A 27160-nucleotide genomic window follows, 5' to 3' on the forward strand; every position below is an offset into this window, starting at 1 on the left:
GATGCAAGCTGAAGCCAACAAAACGTCTTAGTTTGCGCCCAAGAAGCAGCAGAATTGGCCACATCAACTTTGACTGTTGTAACGGTGCCAGCAGTTCTTAGAAATCTGCGACCCGGATGTCGAGTCTCCCACAGGCCCAAGAGGTGTTACGAACCCTAGCGGGTCAAGTTTCCACACAAGTGTGGGCCGGGGAAGAAATTGTCTATTCTGTGGTTACTTTGGGTTACACTCAACACTTTCATATCAAGTTATGCTTTAGTTTTTACACACGCTCATCGTTTCGCACGCTTATTTATTTTTTTTTCAAGCCTCCACCTTTCCTCGCCTTTTCATAATTTTCTCCTGCTTTTAGTGTGGTCATGGTGCTGTCAGTCTGTCTCGGTATGTTATCGTGGTCTGTAATGATCCTTGTAGCGTATTTGGTGCAATAAATGCTTGATGATTCCAATCCTACAAGTCTGTCCAGACGACTGTACTAAGAGGAAAACGACCCTCGTTAGCCCTCGCACCAGTTCTATCTCTGGGAACAGCCGTTGCTTAGCAACGCACCAGTTCTACATAGACCTCGTCATCACAATCCTGTGGATGGTATTTGCAGCAGCGTTCCGGTTGAATCATCAATACGAATGCGGGAAACAGTAAAAATTATTGACGGTGGTCGCATGGCTCTTGGGAGTCGCGTGTCGGGCAAGCGTCTCTCCATTGATCAGACAATAATCGGACACACATTAGCACCATAATCTGCTATTCTGCTGCACGTGCACACAGCCATACACACACACAACTCCGAGTGCCATGGTAGAAATCTGGTTTTTAATCTCCAACGCCAAACAGATTATCATTTTCATCGTCTCTTTTTTCCCTTTTGCTCCTAGTATATATACAACCTTGTCTTGGCACAGTCACTTGGAAACAAGAGGGGAGAGGGTTGGCTTACCAGCAACGTGCCAAATGAACAAAACATAACGGCTAGTACAGATACAGAGACTACTGAGAAAACGCCGCAAGGAAGGTGTTCTAACTTCTCTCCACAACTTTAGTTTCCCGTCAACCTCACAGCACGGGGGAGGGGACCAAAACCTGCCAGGTAAGACATGTGAGGCTGTTGGGCGGTCAAAGCAGCAGGTGATGGTGAAGGTGGTGATACAGAAAACTGCTTATGTTACTGCGGCCAAACGATGAACTTAAAGGTATCTGGGTTGGTTATGCAAGAATGAGCAAACAAGAAAAAAAATCGCTTCTAAGACCACCCCAACCCCTCATTTTCTTCAGAACAAAGTGACTCTGCCCAGAGGTCTACGCTGTAGGAAAAAACAAAACAAAAACAACCCCGATGCAAAACGGTTTGACAGCCTACAGAAAAGGCATTCAAGGTGCTCCATGAGGACACCTAGTGGCCGTTCACGTGCACAAGCATCAAACAGACCCGAGTTCAGCGCTCGCGTGGAATTTTGTCGCAATTTCCCTTAATCCTCAAACCTTTGTTATATTGGAAAAGCCGTGCCGATGACCGCGGCCAAAAAAAGAAACTGGGCACGGCGGGTGAGGTCGGTTACTGCAAGAGGGTGAGAAGAGAGGGTGGGGAAGCCAAACATGTCCCGTGAACTCATCAACAGGCCTGGGTGTAAGCAGCCAGCCATATAAACGCAAGGCCACAGCGACACTACGACAGCTGTTGTACCAACAGGAGCGTAGAGACTTCACACTTTAATTTGGGGACTGGGGGTGGGGAGGAGATACTAGGTTATTGCAACCTTCATACTCCCTCTGCACTTTATACCGCGAGTGGCTGTCACCACCCATCTCTCTCAGCACCTGTCTCCTTAGTTGATGTCAGTATGATCCCGCCATGCACCAGCATCGACAACCCAACTGTCAACGACTGGGCCAGAAAATCCTGCGGGCAACATTAGATGCTAAGTAAAACCGGTCAACCACTCCTCCTCTCCACCCATATCTCGCGAGAAAAACGTCGACGTGTCAAAGTGGGTAGGTGGAGATAGGGAGAGCAATTACATCCCAATAAACACTTGGTACCTAGTCACAGATGTTTAGGAGCGGTCACTAGTCCGATTAATAAACTTTCCGCTGCACTAGCCGCTCTTCTCCTGTGTGCAGGACCTCAGTTCTGTCTCAAAAATTGGCAAATCTTCCCAACCCACTGGGAATCTTCCACAACCCCTACCATTTGTTTACAGTGGGATTTACACACGACCGTAACAGCGAGGTCGGTGCAGCGTTCAACCTCGCTCCTAGTTTGGAGGTGTTGACCAGGAGGTAAAGAAGGGCGAGACGCCTGAAGACAGCCGTGAGTAGTAAACAGTGTGCCAAAGTTACAAAAGTCATTGATGTGTGCACACAGACCTGAGACAAAAGAATAGCATCCGTTTAAACTGCATTTTTGTTGGTTAGACCACAACAGGAGTTGCAAATACAAATACGACATACTGCACTCAGAGAGAGAGAAACACTTGTCCTATGACCAGACAAAGAAAATCATCACGCCCAAACATATTCTCGGTCTTGGAGGAAAAAACAGAGAAGCCACAGCTTCCGTACGTATACAGAGATTGCAGCACTCAGCAGTTACAGTTTCCCACTGAAACATGAAAACTGAAAGTAAGGGAAGTGTGACCATGGTATACATACATTTGCATGTTTCTTTGTAAGTGAACGCGAGTCGCCTGTTGATGAACATTCCGCGGTACAGAAGTCTGGTTGCTAAAAAGGTGGAGAAAGCCAGATAGGTACTCTCGCTTGTGACTACGGGCTCCCGTGGGCAAGTCGTTGTCAACGCTGGAAGAAAAGAAACTTGTCTTCATAGCTGGGACACAATGTCCGAACAAAGTTTGCTGTTACCCCAGTGTCACTGCTTTCTAACTCAGGGGTCAAGTCTGGACGCCTGCATGAAACTAAGACGCTTGTCCCCGGGACAACGAGTAGCTCTCGGTTCACGACTACAGCCAGAGTGTACTCGCGTTCTTCAGCGAGAATTCGTTCTGACAATAGCGTTGGCATGGATACAAAAACAAATGTGGCATTTTACCCATGGTCACACGTATATACAGAGGCACACACATTCAATGCTGGAGCGATGAGCACTAAAACCTACCACCTACAACCAGTTCTCCCTCCCCTCCCCCAAACTGCAGTCGCCGAGCACGACCAGGGTCCTTCGTGTCACCGCGCAACCATGGTTACCTTCAGTGGTGCCATTGCCCACCAGCGAGACGACTGTATAACGAGCCAAGAACCGATGGGCACTGGATCCAGGTTGACATGTTTACTAGACTACAGTAATGATCAACTACTCTACCATGCTGTGTGTGTGTGTGAACGAGAGAGCGTGCGAGCGAAAGATGACATATCTACAGGTGCAGGCAACTTCCGCATAGAAATACCTTCAATAGTAATAATAAACATCGCACACAACGAATGCATCATCATCAACATTATAGTCAACACAAATATCCATATAATGAACCATTTGTCTGTACACTCGCACACATGCAACAACAAGAATCGGGGCCAGCGTGTCGTTCCAAGCCCAGTCAGGTGATTATTTGATAATTTATCAATACCTGTGAATTCGTCAAAGTTAATAGGGTGACACTGTTCCCACCCCCTCTCCCTGGGAGCCAGACACTGAATTAACCGCTTTTCTCTACCTCGCCACTCTTCCCAAGTTGGCAAAGGAAGTTCTACCGAGCGAGCTTGCCTTTCGCCTATTACCGCGACATCCCTCTAACAACTGCAAACAATTGTCGATCCTCCTATGGGTTTTATCCTAGAGCATGTAGTCGTCCATAACTTGGTCCAAGTTAACTGTCAAGGATCCCATCCTAACCCAGTTAGCCTCGGCACAAGCTGTGGGCGCGTAGCACGGACCTGCTTTCTGAAATGCACAATGTCGGTTGTCCAATAATGTTTGGACAAGGCTGGCATTAGCTCTCCCTGACGATGGGCAACCGTTTCCAGCAGGACAAGCCCTATCCAGCTGGCGACAACCATCTCAGTTCCTGATCCGTCTGAGCAGTTTTCACCTTTCGCACATATTAAAAAGAAAACGCCACCATACATATGCCATTGCAAAGATAATTAATTGTACGTATTCGAACAGGAACCGCAATATAACGTCCGAGATAATGGCTATGCAAGGACCTCACACATGGACAGACTCCATTTAACGCTGCGCCACAGACCAACAGGATTTTAGCCTGACATGTCCTTATCATACACAGATCATGCATGCACTTCGACGCATCATGGGCGTATCAAATATAGTTTCTCTATCGTACATCACGCAGACAGCTGCTTTCATTTAAATTGTTACAAACGGGGTTGAGGGGGAGAGAAAACAAAGGACAGACAAAAACAAATGTAACCAATATGCACCTCGCTGCAATGAGCCATAATTTACAGTGAAGGAACTTGTGTGCAGTACATTTCATATATATATATTTAAAAAAATCTGGCCAACTTGCAACCTGGACGCACCACAGAGAAGAAGTCAGGTGCCTGCTGATGGTGGTTGGTTAGTTCTAGTGCTACCCAGAAAAACTCCATTTGTCCGACGCCTTTACTCTCCTGCAAGCACAACTCTTCTTGCAGACCATGCACAAGGTTCACTCGCTACTCCATGAAGACCCTTCTTAGCGGACAAATAAAGACAAACATTCAAGCATGTTTGGTAACGTTTTGTTAATTTCAAAAAACTTGCTGAACTCGCAACATTTTAGTCGTATTTGTCTGGCTAAGAACGGTCTTGCCTTTTAATTTTCAGCAGGCCTACATCCCCACCCCTAAACCAAAAAAGGTCGCACTAAAATCGCGACTGTCCTGGAATGCAAATGTTAGAGGTAACAGTTTCAGAAGTGCAGTTAAGATTTATTTTCTAAAAAATTGAAAGGGGCGTTTATATGGTCCTAAAAGGATTACGAGATTTCTATGGCCGCGAGGAGGCTTAAAGGATTGCAACGACAGTAATTTAAAGAAAAATGACTATGGAGTAGCTTCCCTTCCCTCTGATCGTCCGTGCGTGTCCAGGCCGCTGCGTTGGCATGGTGGATTCTCGCGTTGGTCACTGCGAGTTACAGCCACACCGTCCGTGACAAAATACATTTCAAAAACATTCGGTGTTGCCCGACAACAGTCCTCTAAAGTCTACACACTGGACATTGTCATATGGCTAAACCATGAAGTCACACACAAACACATTTCCAGATTAATTTTTTTTGAAATTTTGTCAGTTTTTTTAATAGTTTGTAACACGTCATTTATCCACATACATTTTTTTCCGAGAGCCACATGGTCGTCATACATCTAAACACTAGCTACACATCTGGATTTGTATGTACAGAATGGGAAAAGTGCTTGCATTTAACCAGCCCCTCACCGCCAGTCGAGACACAGAAACAATCATCATTATAAATGTCATTATATAATACAACACCCTCGCACCCCAAACGATTCGCCGTTCCCACCCCACCCCACATCAGATATAAACTTTCTGCAAGCCCCCACCACCCAACCCAAGCCCCAAACACAGCATCATCATGTGAAGTCCACAACTCCATGCTTCAGAAAAGTGACATTAGATACGACAGATGGTTTATGTACACACAAGGTCAGTCGGATCCTGCACATGCTGTTTCCATGCTGGCCACCCGCAACCTCGCTGGCCGTCCGCACTCGCTCTCTGTCGCCACGGCTGCAGGTACCGAGGCCAGGGAAAGGGCACGGAGAGAAGAGGGGAGGGGCGTGGCCGCGCTGTGTTGAGCCCATGTCGCTAGCTAGTCTACATGAAGGTCACTGTCCCAGGAACCCTGCAACAAATCATCTCAAAGTTTAAGGCCGCTCGTCACTGGGCTTTACATAAAGAGTTGTTGTTAGTGAGATTTACCTCCACCCCCATGACAGTCTTGTATATACATAGACACACCAGCAAAAGCAGAGTATAAATTTGTATACATAGTTAAAAGGCATTCACATGAACACGCCACTTTTAAAATCATACAGTTCTATCCTACTCATCACCTGAACCAGACAACTTCTTTCCTAAATTTTCCTGAAGCTTTCATCTTATATCTGGACGTCTTCTATGGGTGTGCCGCAAGGGATTTCTAGTCTTCTGTCAATGTCTGGCCAAGGTACCACGCGAAAGTGAGAGATATCCCCAGGGCTTACATCTAGACCTACCTTAAGCACCATCTATCACGTCCCTTCGCGGCCCCACCGTTCGAGAGGAAAGAGACGGACATAGAAGTTCCGTGCAATGAAGCAGCTGATAGTGTTATCTTAACTCTCGGTTGTTCACAAGCATATCGCTTTCCTCTCTGCACTCGAATAATGAAGAAAAGGTTGAGAGACGGGTGGGGCTGATCGCGGCAAGAGACAGGGAAGGCAGGAAGGGGAGGTTAGTATTCCGTTAGCTCAGCGTCCAACCGAGGTATGTAAATACAGGAAAACAAAAGAAGCGCGACTACTTCCAACGTTTTACGTGTGAACGGTTGTTAGAACACCAGTCGTCCACGCGCCTGGCTAATACTGAACACAAAAGACATTGACTGCTCGCAGTTACTGCGCCCTCTTGTCGCTCAACCGATGTCGCCTTGCTCCTGCTCGCCAGCCTACTAGCGACGACTGATGTCACATCGAGCCAAGAACCGCAGGCTAAGTGGTTCAAGGGACAAGGCACAGCACCTGTCGACCTTATTTGCGAAGCCCAAGGCATGGTCCAAAAAAGGTAATGAAGAGCAGGCCAACACACGGACTCACGTAAAATACTTTGTCGACTAGAATATCTTCTTTCTGGGGCGACGTCTTTATAGGAGCTGTACAGATCAGTTTAAGGGAGGTGGTGTCCGTGTAGAGGTTGAAAGCAATAAATGTGGCCAGAAGGTTCTTGCATTGTCGTGTACTACTCTCCTTGCCCCCCTTAGAGCGCCACAACAAACTGTGTGTTTCAGCCGTTGCCAATGACAGTAGCAGTAAAACACGAGAGATTCTCCTTGTGATGTCTGCCCTCGGTAAGCGACATTATGGAAAAGAAAGTCGGAGCAGAAACCTCTGCTGGTTCTTCCCCTCTCCCCCGTGTCGTGCTCTGGTCATCATCGTCAATAAATCTTCATCATCAATCCCTCGGAGGGGTCTGGCCGTCGTGCAAATGGAAGGCAGGATGCTGGCGGGCTGGAAAGGCGGAATACGAACAAGGGTCACGGGGAGGAAATAGGCAGGCGAGATAACCCTGACTGTGTCAGCTCCACGGATCTTGTGCATCCACGACTGTCTTGATCCCTGCCTCCTACTACTGACCCCGAGCTGTCAGCACGAGTGTATCTTGTAACAGGTTGTCGCGCTCAGCGTGCTACACGATGCTCGGTGCTACCTCGAGCTGCCGGACAGTGTGATCTCCAGATGGCCACGATGTCAGCTTGTCGTCAATGACGACTACGTCCTCTGGATAACCGAGAGAATTTCTGGGTGTTGCAAGCTAAATTTCTCCAGCCTTTGTCTTACCGCCATATTATTAATTGCATAAGTGGGTTTCCGTCAACTGTAGTCATCCGCAATGGAGGTTGTCCCGCTATCATCCACAGAAAGGGAGCTTTCAGGAGATGTCCCTGAACACGACGATCAAAAGTGTTTTCAAAAAAGGGGGGTTGGGGGTGTGTGTGAGAGGGGTGAAAGAAAAACCGACCGCCTAGAAAGCAGAACACTGAAAAACAAGGCACGGGCGTTCGAGTACGTGGCAAGTTGCTGAAGGGGAGGGAGAGGAGAAAGGTCATTCGTCACGCCTTTTTTGAGATGTATGCCGCCCAAGACAGGCGCAAGAACCCGCCGTTATGCAGGATCGATCAACGTCACTGCACCCGCCCATGGCCAAGAAAGGCCTACTCTCAACTTCCCGTCAACCCTGGAAACACTAGGAGTGCTCTCGTCGCTTCCTTGTGCTTTCAGAATGCCTCGCTACACTTTCGCCATGCACTTCTCCCTTGGATTTTCCAGTTCATGTTCCCCGAGAGAACGGTGCCTCCCGAGAGAACAGTGCCTCTACATAGCTTAGTGTACATGCACTATGTTGCATATTTATTTTTTTTCTCCTCCCATCATGCTACAATCCTCTGCTGGCAGTAAAAAAAAAAAAAACCGATTGCTCTTCATTAAAGATGGTTGCGTTTAAAGCTTTCAGCGACTAAAAACCGAAGGACGACGGGAAGACTGCAAGTTTTGCAACGTCACGCTGGAGAGGCATGGCGGAGGATGACCGTGAAGGCTTGTCAAAGTATACCGCAAAGTTGAGGTGATCTAATGGTCGAAGTGGACAACTACATGGACGAGATGGTTTTACGGCAGACGCAAGCACCAGAGGCCTTGTCAGACTAAAATTTCATTGGCTTCGCACCTATCAGCGTTGCATCCACATCTGTGGCGCAAGAACGTCCGAAGTAAACGCTCACGCGGACACCCCGACTAAACTGCACCTTTAAAAACCCCAAAAGAAAAGAAAAATGCAACAGTTGAGAACAATCCTAAGCCCCCGCCGATGATCACGGGACCTGTCCTTCAAACCTGCACGTGGACGGCGAACTGTCCACGCGGGGAGCTAGCAGCGCACTAAGCTTTTGTCTCGTAGGAGGTCTTCAAGCACGGATCGAACAAAGCAGACCGTCTGGGTCTTGCTCACTACGGCGTACGTGTCAAGAAAGAAATGATTTTAAACGGACCGTTTGGCCGACGTTGAAAATAGAGATGAGTATTTGTCGAACGTTGGATAAGGGCACTATGCCGGATATTTAAAAAAAAAGGTGGGGGGGGGGGATGTGGATACGGGGAGATAGGGAAGTGACAACTAATCAGAACTCATTTGTTCAACAAATGGCCCCCGTTACTCAACTAAAAACCATTTTCAATTCCTACAACCAAACAGAATAAACAATGGCAATGGTTAAGTTCTTAATTGGCAATCTGGTTCTTCAATAAATTCCCACATGCACTGAAGACAAGAAAACGTTTAACATATATACAGGAAGAGTTATCAACATAAGTTAACTGTGATAAATGACATAAAAGTGGTCGTGCAAAACAAACTCCTAAGAAAGTAAGGGTGGGCGAGAAAGACATTTAAAATCAAAACTAGTAAAACTTAAAAAGAAAAAAAAAAAACGCTTGCAAGATTAGCTTAAAAGACTGAGGAAGCATTTTAAACTGGAATTACAACATGCAGAAAATTGTGGTCAAACAGCACGAAAATAACAAGAATATAAAAAAAAAACATGCGTTTTACGATGCCACTGCTTCGTAAAAACGCATTTAAATATTGATGTAATATTTGCTCAGTATAGGATTCTCTCCAACTCGCACACATGAAATAGCAATAAAATACCAAACAAGCAAAAGCTGCAATGTTTTGCATCAAAGAAACAGAAATATGAAAACACTTGGGGTTAGAACATGACGGGGTGTAGGCGGAGAGAGGGTAGTTAACCAAGAGCAAATCATGCAGAAAAAGAATGGCCTAGCAGAACGTCAACGTGGCCACGTTCAGCTTACCTCTCCTGCCCGCGTCACGTGGTCTTCTGGCCGACGCCGTGCGTCCCTCTAACATGCCAAACGTTTAGGTCAGTCGCACGACTAGCTTACCGTCACTACTCATGCTCAACGCACATTCGTTCTCTCTGTACACCTCACATTCTGTTAGTCCAGGTGATGAAATGGACCCCCTTTCCCCTTTTTCTTAATCTCAATTTGCTCTCAAAATGGTTGGTAACAGTCCTCGGCTGTATCTGTACAGGTCCCAGCTCTGCGTGTCACGCAGGACTACAAGTTGCTGCTGCTGCTCACGTGGTCTGCTCTTGGCGAGCGATACGATGTCTCAATGGCTGAGCCCCTGACCACATGTTTGCTGTGATCGCCACTAGAAATCTCCTGGACACGCATCGTCTTAGTTTCCAGACATTGCTCGATGCCTACACACTACTCAATGGCTGCAAGTTTTTCATGTTTGACGCCGCGAACATACAAGTTTCACTCCTCTGTTCAGTCATTTGTAGTTAACACATTAGCTTACGTCTCGTGCAAGTACCTAAAGTAAATAATAAGGTAAGTAACTTTGTGTGAGTGAAATATAAATAAGAAAAACATGAAAAAGGTGACCAGAATAAGTAAGTGCACACATGACAAGCAAGAGCTAAAACTGATGAAACTTCTGTATGTCCGAAAATGATCTCTGCAGCTAACTTTTAGGCTTCACAATTTTTGAATATGTAACGTGTGCAGAAATATTGGCATCAGCTGGGACTGCACAACTTCTAAGCAATACTCTGCTGCTTCAACTTCCACAAGTGGCATTTCCCTTTCGTTATGTCTGCCTGTCTGTTCCTCACGCACCACTTCCACGACAAACACTGCTACAGAGTATTCTGCTAAAGAATGTCAGTCAGTCTCCTGATGTTTTTCTTCACGTTAAGTCCATGCACACAAGCCTCAAGACTACATATTATTACATAAAGAGGGCAGTCAGTCAAGTTAGTCCAAAGAGATAAAGCCACTTTCAAAAGATGTGACCTGCTCAAACGTTTACTGAACGTTCCATAGCAGCAAGACACATACAGAACACGACGATGCAGATAGTCACTAGTTTAGTAGTTGCGACTGCTCGATGCATACAAGTGATAGTTAAATACACACCGTCATGCACGTGTCAAGATCACACCAGTGGTAGCAGACTAAGAAAACAAATTTGCACGCGCTCATGCACACAAAGAAAAGTTCATTCGCATCCTGCACACAAAACACAATGATAAGAAAAAGCAAGGCCCTATGCCAGTCCAAATCAGTGAGCGAGGGAGGTTGAAAACAGGTGAGGGAGGGAGGCGGGTGGCGCTTGGTATCCAACGCCGGGTAATAATCAAATAAGGGGATGATGCTACAAGTGGGTCTGTAAATTACGACAGGTGATGGGGCTGGGAAGAGAATGGCGGGTAGAACCTATCTACTGCCGCCGTTTCAGTAGAACCATGCCCTTCCCCTTTATAACCGCTAGCTAATCTTCGGGGTGGCCTACCTTTGCCTAAAACTTCCACCTAGCACAAATCGCTAAGGACCTAACATTTTTTAAAATCTAACATTATGCAGAGAGCGTATTTGCTTTGTCCTGTAATTGCTACACGAACATTTATGATTCTGCTAAGTATTTTTCCATGTGCTCTAGCAAGATATTCAAACTGTTAAGTAGCATGCCCCTTCCTACTTAGTTGTGAAGACTAGTTGTTGTCTACGTTCTGACTTATATAAAAGAACATTAAGAATATATTTTTAAGAGCACTACGAAAGCTGATACATTTAAATATTTGCTCTACAGACACAGCATCAACTGCAGGCTTGCTGCACTGCTACAACAACAGTGTCTGCACACTGCAAGGCAAAGAGATAGCAGTCCACCTTGACCAGAACGCATACACATTGTCTGTCACTGAGCGCTCCCTGCGAAGGAAAGTGTGGAGTTTAAACACCCAATGGCCATACAGTGTGAGACAGACTGCTGGAAAATACACGAGGGCGACTGGCTACGACCGGTGAGGTTATACAGACATGTGTTAAACGACTGAACAAGGCTATCAGGATACATAGGATACAGGTTTGCACAATACTGCACCCACACCACAAGTCAAAAGATGCAAAGATTAGGCACTGCACAGCACACGCATGGAATAGCATGGTCTTTTGTTGTGTGTGTCATAAGGACAGATGGACACGCGCACACACGCACGCACACATACACACGCGAGAAGTGGCAATGGTTGTGCGCGCGTCCTCTGACGTAATACATACAGAATGCCTTTAACGCGTTTGGCCGTGGCCCTTGTGTGGGGAATCCCTTTCAACACGCTAATATTCAACTGAGCCATCTAAAAGAAAAAAGAAAACAAACAGAAGGACATGGGTGAAAAAGGCCCTGAAAACAATCATTAATCAAAATCACAAAAAAACATTTGCACGACAGGAAAGAAGGGATTAAAAAGGATGCTGTTTATACATACACAATTATGCACGCTCGTGTTACACTTTTCAATTTTCGGAGACTTTTATGCATATCATTGTTTAAAATGGTCTACACTAATAGCGTTCAGAACACACACCATTCAAAACAATCTGAGGGCGATGTTGGAAGTCACACTCAAAGCTATCAATACTGTTTTTGCAGGGCAACTTTCCAGAATGACCAAGCTCTACAGTCGGTGTATATTTTACTGGGTTTTTTTCTTCTATAAATACACAAAAATCTCCGTTTATTGATGGATCATCATCCTCCCTACTCTCACCCTAGAGATGCCTGGGAGTTGCGGCACGAATGTTAGGTGTGTGACTGACTGAAGTATGCCAGCAAAAAGTGTCTAAAACAGGATGTGGTGAATGTGTGCGTGCAGCGTGCGAGGTCGGAATGCACTGTCGCAAGATTGAACAAGGCAGAGCACTCATCGAAAAGGACAAACTTTCCAGCCTTGAAAGGTGAGGGCAAGACATGGACAGCACTCATCGAACGTCTATATTCAAGTGATGCAAGCAGGAATCAAAACATGCACCGCGCATAAAACCAACGTCACATGCCCTCGATGTCGCTGAAGGAAGGGAAGGATAGGAGACAGCAAATGGAGACAGCAAAGAGTGAATCTCGCAAGTACCGCGGGACCAGCGAAGTTCCCTTCGCGAAGGCGCTCCAGCTGACAGAGCACGCCCGCCACAACTACTCGGGGAGAGAAAAGCCAGATGCAAGCCAGTGAACAAATCAGGCTCAGCACCGAGGCTTGCTAGCCAAGAAAGAAAGGGAACACTGGGTGACCACAACTAGCCATCACCGACGCCGTGATGCCATACACCTATTCACCTCCGCGGACAGAAACAAAACTATGGCGACAAGAGGGGGGAAGGGGTGGACGGGCGGCGTTCGCTTGACCACTAGGCTAATTCAATCAGCACAACGGAATCCAAACCTGATCAGCGAGGTTTGCAGACCCGCCTCCTCTCCCTGTCGTGCCAGCGATCTATGCGATGGCAGTCTCGGTGTGTCCATCCGCCAGTCTTCACAAACCCTCCCACTGCCCCGCCTCCTACTTTCTGCTCCAGTCTCTCCTCACCAAGACTCTTCACGAGAGTACATTTCTTCCCCAGAAGATCACAATGTGATATATTCATTCAGGCAGCAACTGTTCTCAGGCATTCTTAATCAGGACTCCACGATTACCTTCATTATAGGTATATATTTTATAAATACGCTTAAACATCTACCAGTCACATATATGACAATGTGCCCTATTAAGGACAGAGGCATAAGGCAAGTGCTCCCCAATCCTCAAATATTCGCTGCTTCCTCACAGTAACACTATTTCAAAAGCTCGGGGAGCCAGAAAGTAAGGCTATCATGGCCAAGCATCCAGCCCTGTAAGCAGATACCACATGAAGAGAAAGAACAGTCTGCCCGAGACGAGTTCTGAACAAAGGACTGCCAATCCTCACTGTATATAAGACCGGCGCTAACCATAACGCCAACGGACCACCCTTCCAAAAGGTTGCTTCCATCCAGCCTTTGGCGGCTTCCCGTCACAAGAGGATATTCCCAAAAGACATTATACAGAATCTTCGCCGACATACGCAACTAGTAAATTTGGGTCTCAAAATTCATTCTGACAAAATGTGTTCTCTCAAAAAAACAAAAATAAAAACAGCATTTGCCTTTGCGCTTAATCCCCTAGTGGTACTTGGCTTTCTGAATCCAAGTCCCTTTGGTAGCCCTACTACTATTTAGTGTTTTCACAGAAAAAAGATCATGACTGAGCTGCACTCCTCTATCCTTTCCTGGGTCTGACAACAGTATGGGCCGTTTCTCCATACAAATCAATCTACAACTTCTGTCCTATACAAAAATATTACTATTATGGTTATTGGTTGGTTTTGCAATGAAATGTGGAGGGGAAATATTACACAAGACAATAAAAAAAAAAAAAAAATCCGAAAGCAAAAATCTTTAAGGCTATAGCTCCGATTAAAAAAAAAGAGTCTTGACCTTTAGCTTGAAAACTTTTGAGTATGTCATAATTTACTGATAGGAGCTGACTGTACCGTCTGATTACACTCACACAGCCTATGATCTATTGCGGGAGCTTACAGGTATTAACTACTGACTTCGAACAATATTACTGACAAGACCCGCACTTTTACATACCTCTGTTTCAGTAGTTCATATATATCCATGCTTCAGAGTAAATGTAGCTAAAACGGGTTATTGATGAAAATCCTCAAAGCTACCTAAAACACCCCGGTAACAATCCCAGCAGCCCTGCCGCCCAAGTCACAAGTTATCGTCTACCGCGCCCCTTATCAACTGCTCTTGCAATAACTACTTTATACACTTTTTCTTCAAGAACGGGTCACGGGCAACAAAAGAAAGACTTTTTTTAAAATGATAATAGTAAGCCTGAAAACTAGGATCTTTCCTGTTCAAAAACCAAAAGTAGGCGAGGTCAGGAGCTGATCACAGCTGTATAATCATTTACCTTATTTTAACCCAGTATTGTGAAACAGACCACTACTTAAACGTTCGCAGAACCTGACACCACCCAGCTCACTACTGGCATAACAAAGGCAGGAGGAATTTTAAAATTCATTCAAGCAGGTAAAGCAAAAATTGAATTTAAAAAATTTGTGAACAGAAGCCCTCCACGCAAAAAACTGTTAAAAATTGAGAAAGAAAACTAGTGAAAAACTAACTGTGGACGACAGTCCAGGTTCTCAGTTTGGGATGGGATCTATGTATGTAAAATTATTATTTTTTTAAAAAAAAAAAGCTTCGCTGACAGGTGGCTATGGGGGACAGAGAACAGGTTGTGGTGGTGGGAATGGCACAGGACAGGCTGACGCTGCGTCCATGGTAAGCTACTAAGCATGGACTGGGAGCCAAAGTACACAGGAGATTAAACACACAAAAAAGGCAACAAAAACTAAGGAAGCCAGCGCCAGCCTGTCTGAAGGAAGGGGACGTCATCTCACTGATCTAGATCGTGGCACGGGCGCAAATGTCAATCTCACCCTGCTGCATGGGGTAGGCGACAAGTCCCTGCTGCTGGCTGAACTGCTGTTGGCTGGGCTGGAGCGGCACCTGACCCCACTGCATGTTGACACTCCTGTACAAGACAATACTGTACAGTCAGCTATAAGAAACAGGTAGTACCTGACATGCCCAACATCCAATTACATGTGCAATTGGTTTTAATCAAACAAAATCTACAAAAACTACAGTGAGGGAAAAGAATAGATTGACACATTTGAAGCGTAGTAATGTTACTCCTGCGACAGCGACAACCTATGTATTCCTGATATATGGTGTTCAGTTGAGAAAGATTTTGACCAGCTCTAAACTGCACTTCCAAACAATTGGTCTAAACAAATTTGCGGGAAATAGACATGAAATCTCACCCGTAAGCCGCCTGATAGTTGCTAGGGTAGGTTGGCTGCCACTGCCCCATTCCACCCGCCTGCAGGTACTGACCCTGAGCGGCAGCAGGCCCCATGGTGCCATAGGTGCTGGGGTAGGCACCATTCCAGTAGGTGGCAGCACCCATGTTGTAGAACTGCCCGTATGGCTGGGCGCCCAAAGAAGCCTGCTGCTGAAAACACAAGGAAATAGCCACATAAGACATTATTGTCGAGTAGTGTAAAAGCCAGTAAATACTAAATTAAAAGGGGTGCCTAGATGCAAACATGATTAAGTACAGAGACCGAAAGAGAACGAGAGCTAGAAAAAGAAAGGAACATATGGTAAGACTTACAACCGCAGGCTGTGGGGTCTGACTGGGGTCATTAGACTCTTTGCCCCAAGAGCACTTGACAGTCTGATCCAATATAGTAGTACCATGGACTTGGCAGATTGCTGTGGTCGCTGCCTCCTTTGTTGCAAATCTGTGAAAATAATTGTATAGTAGTTTAAACTCTGGCAAAATCTTAGTGACAAATATTCCCTTTTTGCACAATTTATTGTTTTGTTCTTATTTAGCAAAGATTGGAGCTCACGCTTACAATGTGGACAAACAGCCATTAAACATTGGGCAACGACGGCCTTTTCCTTATCCAATCCAGTTACCTGATAAAAGCGTAGCCTTTGTCTTTGAACACACGTATTTCCTGAATAGTTCCAAACCGCTTGAATGCTTCACGGATGGCATCCTCTGCAAAAACAAAGTAAGTGTTTTTAGAGTGTGTTGAAGGTATTAACAAATCCCCACCTACACACTACCAAGCTGAACACCTATAGAAACAAATGACCAGATAAAGTAAATTATAATCTGCAAAAAAATGCGCTACTAGCCACCTTAGCAGACGAGTAAAATGTCTTTGTTAACAAGATAATACACCTGCAGTAAAAGAATTATTACTGTCACAAGCTGGACATCTATGAAGAAGACTGATGCTCTCTCTATGACTGAAGAAACAGAGTGCCCGAGACAAGCTAATCCTCACTTACTGGTGGTATGCACTAACCGGGCCGCCCTCTTAAACAGCATATACAATAATGTTGCAACAGGCAGAATGCACTATTATATATAGTTCTTACTTTCCAAAATAATGGCATTTTCAGATACCTCTTGTCCAAGATATATCCAATTGTTAACCAGTTTTTACATATGTATGCAACCCCTCACTACAATAAGTTTGAATTCTACCAGAACCCTAAACTAAGCGTGCGTGGGTTAAAAGGGGAAGCATTCACCTATTCGATTACCTTCACCCCCATCCCGAAAACGTGCGCACCCGCACGCACACACCGCCTCTACCATGAAAACAAACCTCTTTCACTACAGCTGTGCTTCTTGCTACACCAAAAACCAGTTATGATGGAGCCCAGCTCTAATCTTCTGAATAATTAATAACCCGGAGAAACAGAGTATTGAAACAACTTTGTCTTCATACGTCAATTTGGATTTAACATGTCATTTTTATTTTCGAAAACCTTACAAGTCGCTTCCTTGTCCCGGAAGGAATATTTCCTTCTTCCCTTCTTGGCCCACCACTTCATTTAAGGTGGGTTCGTGTTCCTGGAATGCTTGGTTGTCAATTTTCTGCAGCACACTATGATCAGAGCTTTCTACAACCAAGTCTGTGCATGGTGGATTCTGTTAACCCGCAGGTAAGTAGCTTTTCAGACACTCCACGATGCAGGATTCTTTAATGAGACTAGTGGCACGCAATGACCTACACTTGGCAAGTAACATAGCTAATTCTGCACCTCACATTTAATTCACTCACTTCCGTGGAGTTACAGGATTTAAAACCGTGGGGAAGATCTCAAAAGAAATTCAATTCTAGCTAGAAACACCCTTCTCTTGCAGTTAAACAACGATGCTGCAGGTGGAGCTAAGCCTCATCCTTCTCCCCCTTTCAGCCAGCAACAAACTAAACGACGCATTCCCATCCCCTAGCCGGGGTGGGGTGTTAGTATGGGGATGGAGGGTCGCGGCGAAGGGCCTGCGCATGCGAGAACGAGGGCATGGTTCGTGTCGCCACATAGCTGCCCACTGTGGTAAAATGAAACCGCCCGACATCTTCCCCTCCTGGGCACGCCAGCGTAAATTGAAATCCTTTGCCTTTTTAATGCAACAACAATCAAGTGAAATTGCTGTTAGTGGCAATGCACTTATGTTGCCAGGTTCTTCCTCTAATGCGATCTCCACAGTTGTCGTTCATGAAATTAAAAGGAATGGTTTTACTTGTGAGCCAAATTAAAAACAAAACAAAAGCTCAGTCTCATCTCCATATAAAGAGAAAAAAAAACTATTCCGTACCAACGATAATGACCTACATGCACAGGATGGAGTGCACAAGTCTAACAGAAATGTGCACAATAAATCTACGTTTTCAAGATTACCACCACCACCACCACTCCTGCATGCTGACCTGTCAGTCCGTTGGTGACGCCCCCACAGTACACGGTACAGTTTGTAGGGCTGCTCTGGTTGTAGACTTCCTCATAGGACAACTGCTTTACACCTGCTGTAGAAGACAACACGACTGTCAGTATCGATATCTTAGCCCTCAAAATCAGGGTCTTCTCACTTAATCTCCAAATAATAATAAATGCAGGCTTATAGCACAAGCTCGCCATTCATCAGTAAGTATTAAAAGCGTCTTACAAATTCATTCACCATCATTCAAACTTTCTTTCACACACACACACACGCGTATATAAACAGGGTGGAGAAAACCGGAATACCCGAAGAAAACCAGCAAATACATCAAGCACATTAAAAAAATGCCTGAAGCCTCGAGGCTATAAAATCCTATTCTAATAAAACAGGTTGACGTGTACGCCACTGCGACAGAAATGGTATTAACTCATCAGTAACAATTATATAGAAGTCAAGTTCTCGTTTCGACGGCAAAAAGCACTGTATTACAAAACTTATCAATCCCTGCTTTCTGCCAAGCCACACACACACACAAAACCTTTACCGTTTGGAAAAAGTGGACATGAATACTATTAACTATAGGCCACAGCCGTCGTGGAGACATTTCTGTGCAATTTTCTGCTAGGAAGCCCTGAATGTAGTAAAGACAGTCTTTAAATAGGCTTATGCATCAAAGCTCAGAGCCGGGGTGGTCTCCCTCGACAGCCTCGATCCCCGGGCACGACCAAATCCGTTCCATCGCCAGCGGGCTTTGTGGCATTTTTCTCAAACCCAACTCCCGGCGGTGTTCACAGTCCCCGTGTGTCGGTAGGGTGGGATGGGGGAGAGGATGTCTCCATCAATGCCAGGCCGATGAGGACCACAAATGGGCAAGACGAGACAGCGGAGAACAGTGACTGTGTGCACACACACTACCTCCCAATATTACTGCCGTAAGGGTTTGTGACTGTCTAGGCTGCAAGCTCTTTCGTTTTTCATTTTTTCAACAGACAAACAGGCAAACGCACGATCACATACGTTCTGACTTGCGACCTACTTTCTTTCGGAGTTGGAGCTGGCGGTTTTCGCGTGGCCCAGTTTGTCCGGATCGGTCGTGACCCTAGCCACTGTCCGTTCATATTGTTGATGGCTGTTTCAGCGTCCTGCACAAAGAACAAGAAAAGCATGATGATTATCAAGATTAAATCAGGCCACTGTCGTCATCATAACAATACTAATGGTATCTGAGAAACAAAACAAAAATACATTTCAGTAATTTCTGAAACGGACTAGAAAGCTGCTAGCATACACGTCTTTCGGATTAATTGTTCCACTACATATACTCTATCTTGCACTGCCAAGCTAGCACCAAGAGTACGTTCATATATTTAAGAAAAAAAACATATGTAGATCAGTGCCAGTTATGAACAGAGCTCATACAACAAAGTGTTAAGAAACTAAAATGGATGCAGAATAATGGAAGAGAAGGCGCCACACAGAGACAAACGTGAGGACCACCGTCCAGATCCAAACTTACTGATCTCCTGCAACTGACGGGCAGGTCATGACACAGGTGCCCACGCACCCACCCGCTCCCTCCCCAGCCACCGCACTTCGCTTTGATCGCGTGCACCCCACTCGCCGCCTCCAATTTCCGCAGCCTGAGTGATTTTTGTGAACATATACAGCCGCCTTCTCCTCCCGCCAGACGGTCACTTGATTCTCCACCATCTTGCCCTCCAGCCCGACCCCTTGGCGAAGGCCAGACATGGAGAGCTGCTGCCCTGCACTGACGTCACGGTCGACATGGAAGAGCGAACAGTTTGAAGTCCACAGCCTCAGACAAGTTCTTTAAACCCACACGAGCAGATCCGGCCTTCTATTGCTAGAATTAGCATTAAAACCCTTCTCAGATGACAGGGCGGCCTTCTTGGCTGTTGATCTTAGTGGATGTAGATGTGCCGGGGTACCGGACCTGACCATAGCAGCAAGGTGACTAGAGGTACCCAACCCACGTGTTCACACCAAGGCCATGCACTGAGATAGGCTCGGGGCCGGATCCTCCTGCTGCCTACTAACACCGCCAAAAGAAAGGTTTCATTGGGAAGCACTTACAAGTTTATGACGGCCCGACCGTAACCTCAGACAATCGATATTAAAGACATTATCCACTGAGGCACGTAATCTCCTGTCTACGTACCTCCGACATTCATTCTATTACTTCATCTAGTAATATACGGCTGTGTGCCTTCCATTCAACACGCCGTCAATCGATGCTCTCTGTTCAAGGCGACAATGAGACGCCGGTGTAAAGCCCAAATATATTCGAATGCAGAGGAAATTGAGACAGGTGCCCCTTCCCCCACAAAATAAAGAAATAAACCTATAAAGGAGCTAGCTACAAGGTGCCTGCATTCCGTGCTAAAAGGCATGGTGCTGGATAAATCCTGTCCAGAAAAGCACTGCCGAGCGCCTAGAGTTCTGCAGGTAAGAAGGCAAGAACAGAATTAAGCTGGTCACTCGGCACCCCGGCAGTTGCCTCCCTCACAATCGTCCTTATCGTCTTCAAGGATCTGGACACGTGACACCTGGCCATCGCGGTACTCAAGCCACGTTCTGTGTGAAGCGCCCCTGCTCTCCTTCAAACCTCTTCCCCTCCCTCCAAAAAAATAAAAAGAAAGAAAGACAGAAAGAAAAAAAAAAACCTAGATTGCGATGGCTGCGGCTCAAGTACGGCGGAGTTAACGCCGAACGCCTTTAATTATCAACGGGAAAGTTAAGTCCGGGTAGCACGACGCTGAAACCTTGCAGAAAAAGCTTAAGTACGACTGCATGATTAAGATCCGAATTTTAATGTTGTGCGGCCCGAACAATACAATCCCCAAGGACTTGCTCAATAACACTTCTCCGCCAAGACCTTTTCCCCCCATCTCCACGACAACCAAGAAAGATCACTTCTCGCAGAGCGAATATTTTTCCACAACCAGTTTTTCTGGCTTTCTTAACGTTTCTTTCGATCGCTCCCTCTCTCCTGTCTCGCTCCACCTGCCCCTAAGAATCGATATTTAAAAGCGGTCTCCTCACCCCCGTGCCCGACTTTCTGGTCGGCGTCTTCCTCCCAAGACAGACAACGTATGGCCGCACCCGCTAAACAAGTTGCCCGGTCAGCCCAGGCTGCAAGGACGGGCTGAGACTGTTGGTGTTGCAACTGTACTCGGAAACCACCGCGATTTTTACTCTCTTGTGGATTAGTTGCCGTACCCAGCAACCATGCACCCATTCAGCTATGCGGCACTTGTTTCCATGAACAAAGCCGCACGCAAGCATTCATACACAAACAGATGGAGACCCGGGAGGGGAGATACAGGGAGGGGAAGAGATGGCGGGGTGGCGGTTAGCGGCAAGAGATGACGCTGGCAACACACCAGCACAAACAGGCTCTATGCCACGGGGAGACGGAAAGGACACAAAAACTTAAACCTTTAATGTAAAAAGTAAGTAAAAACTTGGTTGAACACAGGAACTGTCGCGCGAAAGAAGAAAAAGTGCAGCAGATATAAAAGCGGGTGGGCAAGCCCGCGAGAGACGCGAGCTGGCCGTGACTGAGGAGGCGGACTTTTGTTTCACAAATGAAATTACGCAGTGTTTTTTATTCGCGAGTCACGTGGTGCTAGCGCTGCAAGTTTCAGCGAATTTTCTCTCATTACCACCAGTACCAGCAGGGGCTTCACGGAGACTCCAGACTCCGTCAGACAATACCGACGGACACACATTAGCAATAATGATCTAATGATTAGTTTTACTGGATGGAGGGGAGGGGGAGAGGTAGTAAGGCTCGACGGAACCAGCGGAGCGGGTGTGGCGCGTTCCGATGCGGTGGTGGTGGTGGGAGGTGCAGAAGGGAAAGGGGAGGGAGAAAAACCGGGCGGATGAGGAAATAGCTGGCAAGCAGGAAGAAGTGCCAATGATCTAATTTGTAGCTTAATTGCGTCTCCCTGATTAGCGGTGTGTTTTCAGCACGGCTTTCAATGCCAGAAGTTTTAATCACTTTCGGCACGTTTTGTGAAGAGCAGTGAGCACCCGTGAGTGCCTTTAACTTCCGCTTGTTCTTTCTATCCTTAATGCGATTGTTTCATATTCACCAGTTGAGCATCCCGCCTCTCCTCCCCCTTAGCTTTAGTGCTGCAGTCATTGCGGCAGTGTTGCTAGGCAACGCTGCAATGATAAAGACGCATTCTTTCACCCGCTCTGTTAGCTGTTTACACACAATACAAAGAAGTATCGAAATCTCGTCACTCCACAGCGCCAGCAGTGGTGCATGCACTTTAGGACGAGTTGGCTTTTGACGACAATGAGCGCACGAGGATTTGCTGATGTTCCCCCATTCCCAGGCCACGCCAGTAACAGAACTACCAAAACTTTCCCTACCGACGACACCCCACTTGGTTCTCTAGCAACTGTAGTACAGTTATTAAGCTAAGGAGCGGGAGAAAAAAAGTTAATGCATGCAACAAAAAGGCTTTTTATAATAAACAACAGTCGATGGTCTAAAACAATATGGACAGGTATTCGTCAGGCTGTTAGGCGCGGAGAGTTGAGCAATGGAGGTGGGAGTATAATGGTGGTGGTGGCTGCAAGCGGTGGTTACATCGGCACAAGAAACGACATTTCAGGGCCAAAACGAGGCACGAGAACCATTTGGAGCGCTCTATCAAAGAGACGGACAAACGCAACGCATTTGATGCGCGCGGGAAATTAGACCAAATTGCTCGCTCGCCGACGCCGACATAACTCGCCCAGTGTCCGTTGCCTTCCCCCCACACGCTCTCGACTCCCCCTCCCCAACTCTCCACCAATACCTGATCGTTCGTCCCAGCGGTTGCCGAGCAAATATGGTGAGTCTCGTGCAGTGACATTTTGTGGGTGGGTGTGTGTGTGGGGAGTGGCGAGCTGGAGGAGAGAGATGAACGAATTAAATCGCCAACATGGCCTGATGCTCGCCGCTTTTCCAACCTCTACCCCCACCCCTGATAACCCATTAAGACTTTGGCAAGAAACCGACGTATTCTCACCTTTCAAGCAGCATCCCCCTCTTTCGCCCAAATCCTTCTCTCCTCTAGCATGGCTGCAAGTCTTAGAATCTAAGCACACAGGGATCAATAAACTCTCAGCACCCAGACGAGAGTTATCGAGGGGTTGGGGGTGGCATATTACCCGGCGACATCTCTACTCATCCATCCCATTTACTGCGACTGTTGCTGCACGATTCTTTTTGCGCACTTAGTCGTTTCGTCTTCCATACCACATCCTGTCATCACGAGCCACCCGCTCACCCACCCAATTTCTGGGCGGTGGGTCAAAGGGCTGCTTACTTAAGTCTGCTGGCATGCCCACGTCGCCACAAATGTCGACTATGAAAAGATGACTTCTTTCAGAAAATACTGCAACATGCATTTTAAACTCTTGTCGGCGCATCCCTTTATCAGCCGGACCGCCATGTTGGCTCTGGGCAGTGAAGGCGCCAGCACGACCCTCCCCTACACACAGACAGTGATTACAGCGGAATCGTAGAATGACAGAAAACTAGCGCACCTACCGAAAATCTCTCTCTCTCTCATGCCTTTTGTTTGATAAACTGGCACTAACCGAAAGAGTGACCGTCATATAGTCATATAAATTCACACCTGTGTATAAAAGCCATTTAAAGCAGCCATCTTGCAGCATTTAGTTGATCAACTCTGCTGGCCGTGATTCTGTACTGGCCTCAGGTGTTCTTATCTACTGTTGCTGAGAATTTGTATGTATCTATTGTGTGATTTGGAAAGCAATTATTTCAACGTGTATATGTATTTACCTATTTATATTGCTGGTGTGGGCACTATATGGAATTGCCCTAAAACGCTGTTTACAAAAGGATGAGGAAGAAATGCATACTGACCACAGCATGATTTGGATCCGGTGTGTGTGTGTCAAAATAAGTCTTCTTAACCGAACATGTTCAGTTCAAAACGAGTATGGGAAAGTGTGAACATGAAATTTTAATCACACGAATCAAACCAAGAATCCCTCGCGCAAAGTGTAGTCGCTGTCAAATATTCCCAACGAATCTGTTCCCTTCTTTCCGCTCAAGTATGATTGTGGCTGGTGGTCTCTGTCCAGGCAAGACTGGGTTAATGAAGTGTCCAAGAAACACGCAGTCTATTGACCTCGATGGGGGGAAATGTCCTACAGTTCTTTCCCGCACAATTAGTACTCTAGGGGAATACCACCTTGTATCTAGAAAACCATCATCCGACACACCACTACCACCACAGAGTCCTTTAACCTCAACACTCCGCTCCTCCACCCAAACTGTCTTGTTCTCTTCCGCTTCATCTGTAAATTTTAATAACCTACCGTCCTTTTCCCCTTCCTCTATTCCCCACAATTCTGGTCACTAAATATATGTCTGCTGGGCGTTCTTCAATTATGTATCAATGCCCTGATGTCTACTCGCAGGACAAGCAGCTATTCGATTATGTTTCTAAAGATATATATAAAAAATATACGAGAGGGGTAAAAGAGAGAGAAAAACAAAATGGGGTGCATTGATGCGATGTTGCCATTTTCTCCCTTTCCGACCCCTTGAAATCCATCTTGACCCCACCTCGCTCCCCCGCACACTATCTTTATCAAGACCCTCCCCACCCTGCAGCAGCGCACCACGAGGCAGTCAGGCAAACCATTAGCAAGCCAGTAGATGGACACGGACGACCAGCGCCGATAACGGAACAACACGACAGGTGTTGGTGCATTCAGCATGATTGTCACCAGCCTGCAGGGGATGTTCGATGTTACCTGCCGTTCGATGCTCGCATTTAAATAACAATACCCCCCCCCCCCCCCAACATCGATGAACACTTTTTAATTAAAAACCGCGGACACAAAAGAATCCGCATCGATCATATCCTGCAAACTCCACACAATGCGGACAACGAAAACTGCTCACACTCTATCCCCAGGAAACAACACAACCATTTGTAATGTAAGGGAGTACGTAAATATGCTTAGCACAAAAGAGTTTAGGAGCAGCAAGAGCAGTACAGTTAGGGGGTGTGGGAGGAAGGGTGAGGATGCCGGCTGGATACCGCGGTTACTGCACGCATGGGGACCGACGTCAGCAGCGAGCCAAAGGCCTTGCTTGTCCGGTGCGATTAGCCTGGCACGCTGCAGGAGGATCCCGGGAGATAACCCGAGAACTGCATGGTGCTGCCGCGCGACAACTCCAGGCGTCTGGTGTCTCCACTTTACCATTTCCCTTCAGACGCCGCTAGTCTTCCGCCATCTGACCGCAAGACCCGTACGGTGGCCTGGGGCTCGACACCATTTTCATTTATTCATGGACGGACAAAAGTCCTATGTGCACATGGAATAACAAAGGGTCAAATTTCAAGAACCTTGCAACTTTATGAAAGTTACTGCAAAGCACTTACTCTGTCCCAGGCAAATCAACAAGTCGGGACAGTCACACGCGTGAACACCTGCTGTCATTAGAATGTGTTCTGTCGCTTGACGACACGAAGCGCACCAGAAATACCAGTGAGTGGGGACCAGTCTCGCTCAGCCCGCTCATCAAGGGACTTCATTAACGGGTCCCAGATGTCATTCCTTTAATTTGAATACACGAAATCGTTTTCCACCTGCGCAGCCTTGAGCACCACCTGCCTTCTCTCTGTGAGTGTTGCTGTGCAGAAATGCTCAGGCCGGCACAATGTTATGTGCACCAAAGCAGATGGGCAGTGGCTGGTGCAGCAGCCAGGTAAATGCCGCTGGCCAGCCTCCTCCATCATCACCACCCATTTCCCACACGTAGCCACTGACATCCGCTTGCTAGCTAGCCCAAAATGCGTCGTTATTGTTTTACGTGCATACAATTCCCCCAAAATTAACCCCAGCCACCCACCCCATTCCGACGAGGGAGAGGAAGAAGGGTGGGAGAGCATGCATGCGCACGCGCAACAAAATGGATTCATGGATGTGGTGGGATATTGTGCGCGTGCCGGAGCGCTGACAGGCCGGTGCCACAAGACCCCAGCGGTCGAGCCTTTGTCAAGCGGGACGTCTCTCACGGGAGCAATCAGTCCGGCCGCCACACTGGCGACTGTCACGCAGAGCCTTCAGCCCCCCGAGCGCCTGCAACTTTCTCCTCAGCCTCCTCCCTCTCTCTTCATAGCAGCCTCTGTCTCGGTCTCGCGCCACCCCAGGGCTGCTGACTCCACCAGTTGACAGTTGTGAAAGAATTCCTACTTGCAAGGCATGACATCATGTGACGTCAAGCGGATTGGTGGAGTGAAGTGGAGAGGATTATTTACTTAGAAAAGTATGACCCGGAATGGCAGGGAGTCCTAGCGGCGAGGTCACTGTCTCCTTTCAAAGACGCAGCATTCCGAAAGCATGGCCCGAACTTCAAGACTCGACCGCAGCACAGCAAAACCTCAGCTCTGCGCTGTAATGCGACGGCGATAACGTTACCGATGGTAATGACGTCAACCTCCGCCGCACCCTCCCTCCTTCCATTCCTCCAATCTGCTTCAAGGTATTGAGACAACAAAAACTGGATGAAACCAATCCCCCTCCTAACGCTGCTCAAACGTTCTGCGCGCCTTCGTCCACTCAATTTCAATCTTGGGTGGGGGAAATGAGATTTGTGGGAGAGGAGGGGTTAGGCGGACCAAACACGGCTGGTTAATCAAGCCGAATGGTGAACAGTGTCTTGTAGCAGCTGAAAGAACACGTAGACCAAGCGTTCACCGTGTTGTGATGAGGACCAGCAGCCTGCTAGTCGGGGATTTGTACCGGTTTTAGAAAGGGCATCCTTGATGAAGGGTGGTGGAGAGTAGCATCTCAATATATATATATCACTCCCACAAGTGAACACGTGGGGGAGAGCGCAAAGAATGTGTAACCAAAACGCATGCGTAACGGGTGGAATTAAGGGTAGATGTTGAGATAAAAAGCTCCCAACAGTAACTAGACACAAATGGTTTACAATCAAGCGTAATATTCTATGTAGGTTACTACAACTTTAGGGAAAGGCCACAAGCATTAAGAATCATCAAACAAATTAGTCTCTAAAAACCTGAAGTAGAGCATTACAGTTTCGGGCAATCAGTCATCGCCACAGTTGACGACGACAGGTAAATGGATGGAAAAGGGAGCTTGAAGTTTTGGGAGGGAAATCATAC

The 27160-nt window shown here is 46.7% G+C and overlaps 1 protein-coding gene across 7 annotated transcripts in view; it reads right to left on the reverse strand.

The window, feature by feature from the left end:
- Positions 1–794: 794 nt before the first annotated feature.
- LOC112565022 (nucleolysin TIAR-like) overlaps positions 795–27160 on the reverse strand; it is a 105138-nt gene continuing 78772 nt past the window's right edge. For 3 of the 7 annotated variants that reach the window (XM_025240240.1, XM_025240244.1, XM_025240245.1), the window contains 8 exons: positions 18994–19099; positions 17947–18042; positions 16136–16220; positions 15825–15954; positions 15472–15662; positions 15085–15179; positions 9553–9600; positions 795–5825 (listed from right to left, as the gene is read on the reverse strand). In XM_025240240.1, the coding sequence (XP_025096025.1) occupies positions 5809–5825; positions 9553–9600; positions 15085–15179; positions 15472–15662; positions 15825–15954; positions 16136–16220; positions 17947–18042; positions 18994–19099 (768 nt within the window). In that variant the 3' untranslated portion in view covers positions 795–5808. Of the gene's footprint in view, positions 5826–9552; positions 9601–11832; positions 11910–15084; positions 15180–15471; positions 15663–15824; positions 15955–16135; positions 16221–17946; positions 18043–18993; positions 19100–27160 lie in introns of all 7 variants that reach the window. The other 4 variants (XR_003099322.1, XM_025240241.1, XM_025240242.1 and 1 more) reach the window with 4 other exon arrangements.

Source organism: Pomacea canaliculata, linkage group LG5 (genome assembly GCF_003073045.1).
Source record: "Pomacea canaliculata isolate SZHN2017 linkage group LG5, ASM307304v1, whole genome shotgun sequence".
Taxonomy (NCBI): domain Eukaryota; kingdom Metazoa; phylum Mollusca; class Gastropoda; order Architaenioglossa; family Ampullariidae; genus Pomacea; species Pomacea canaliculata.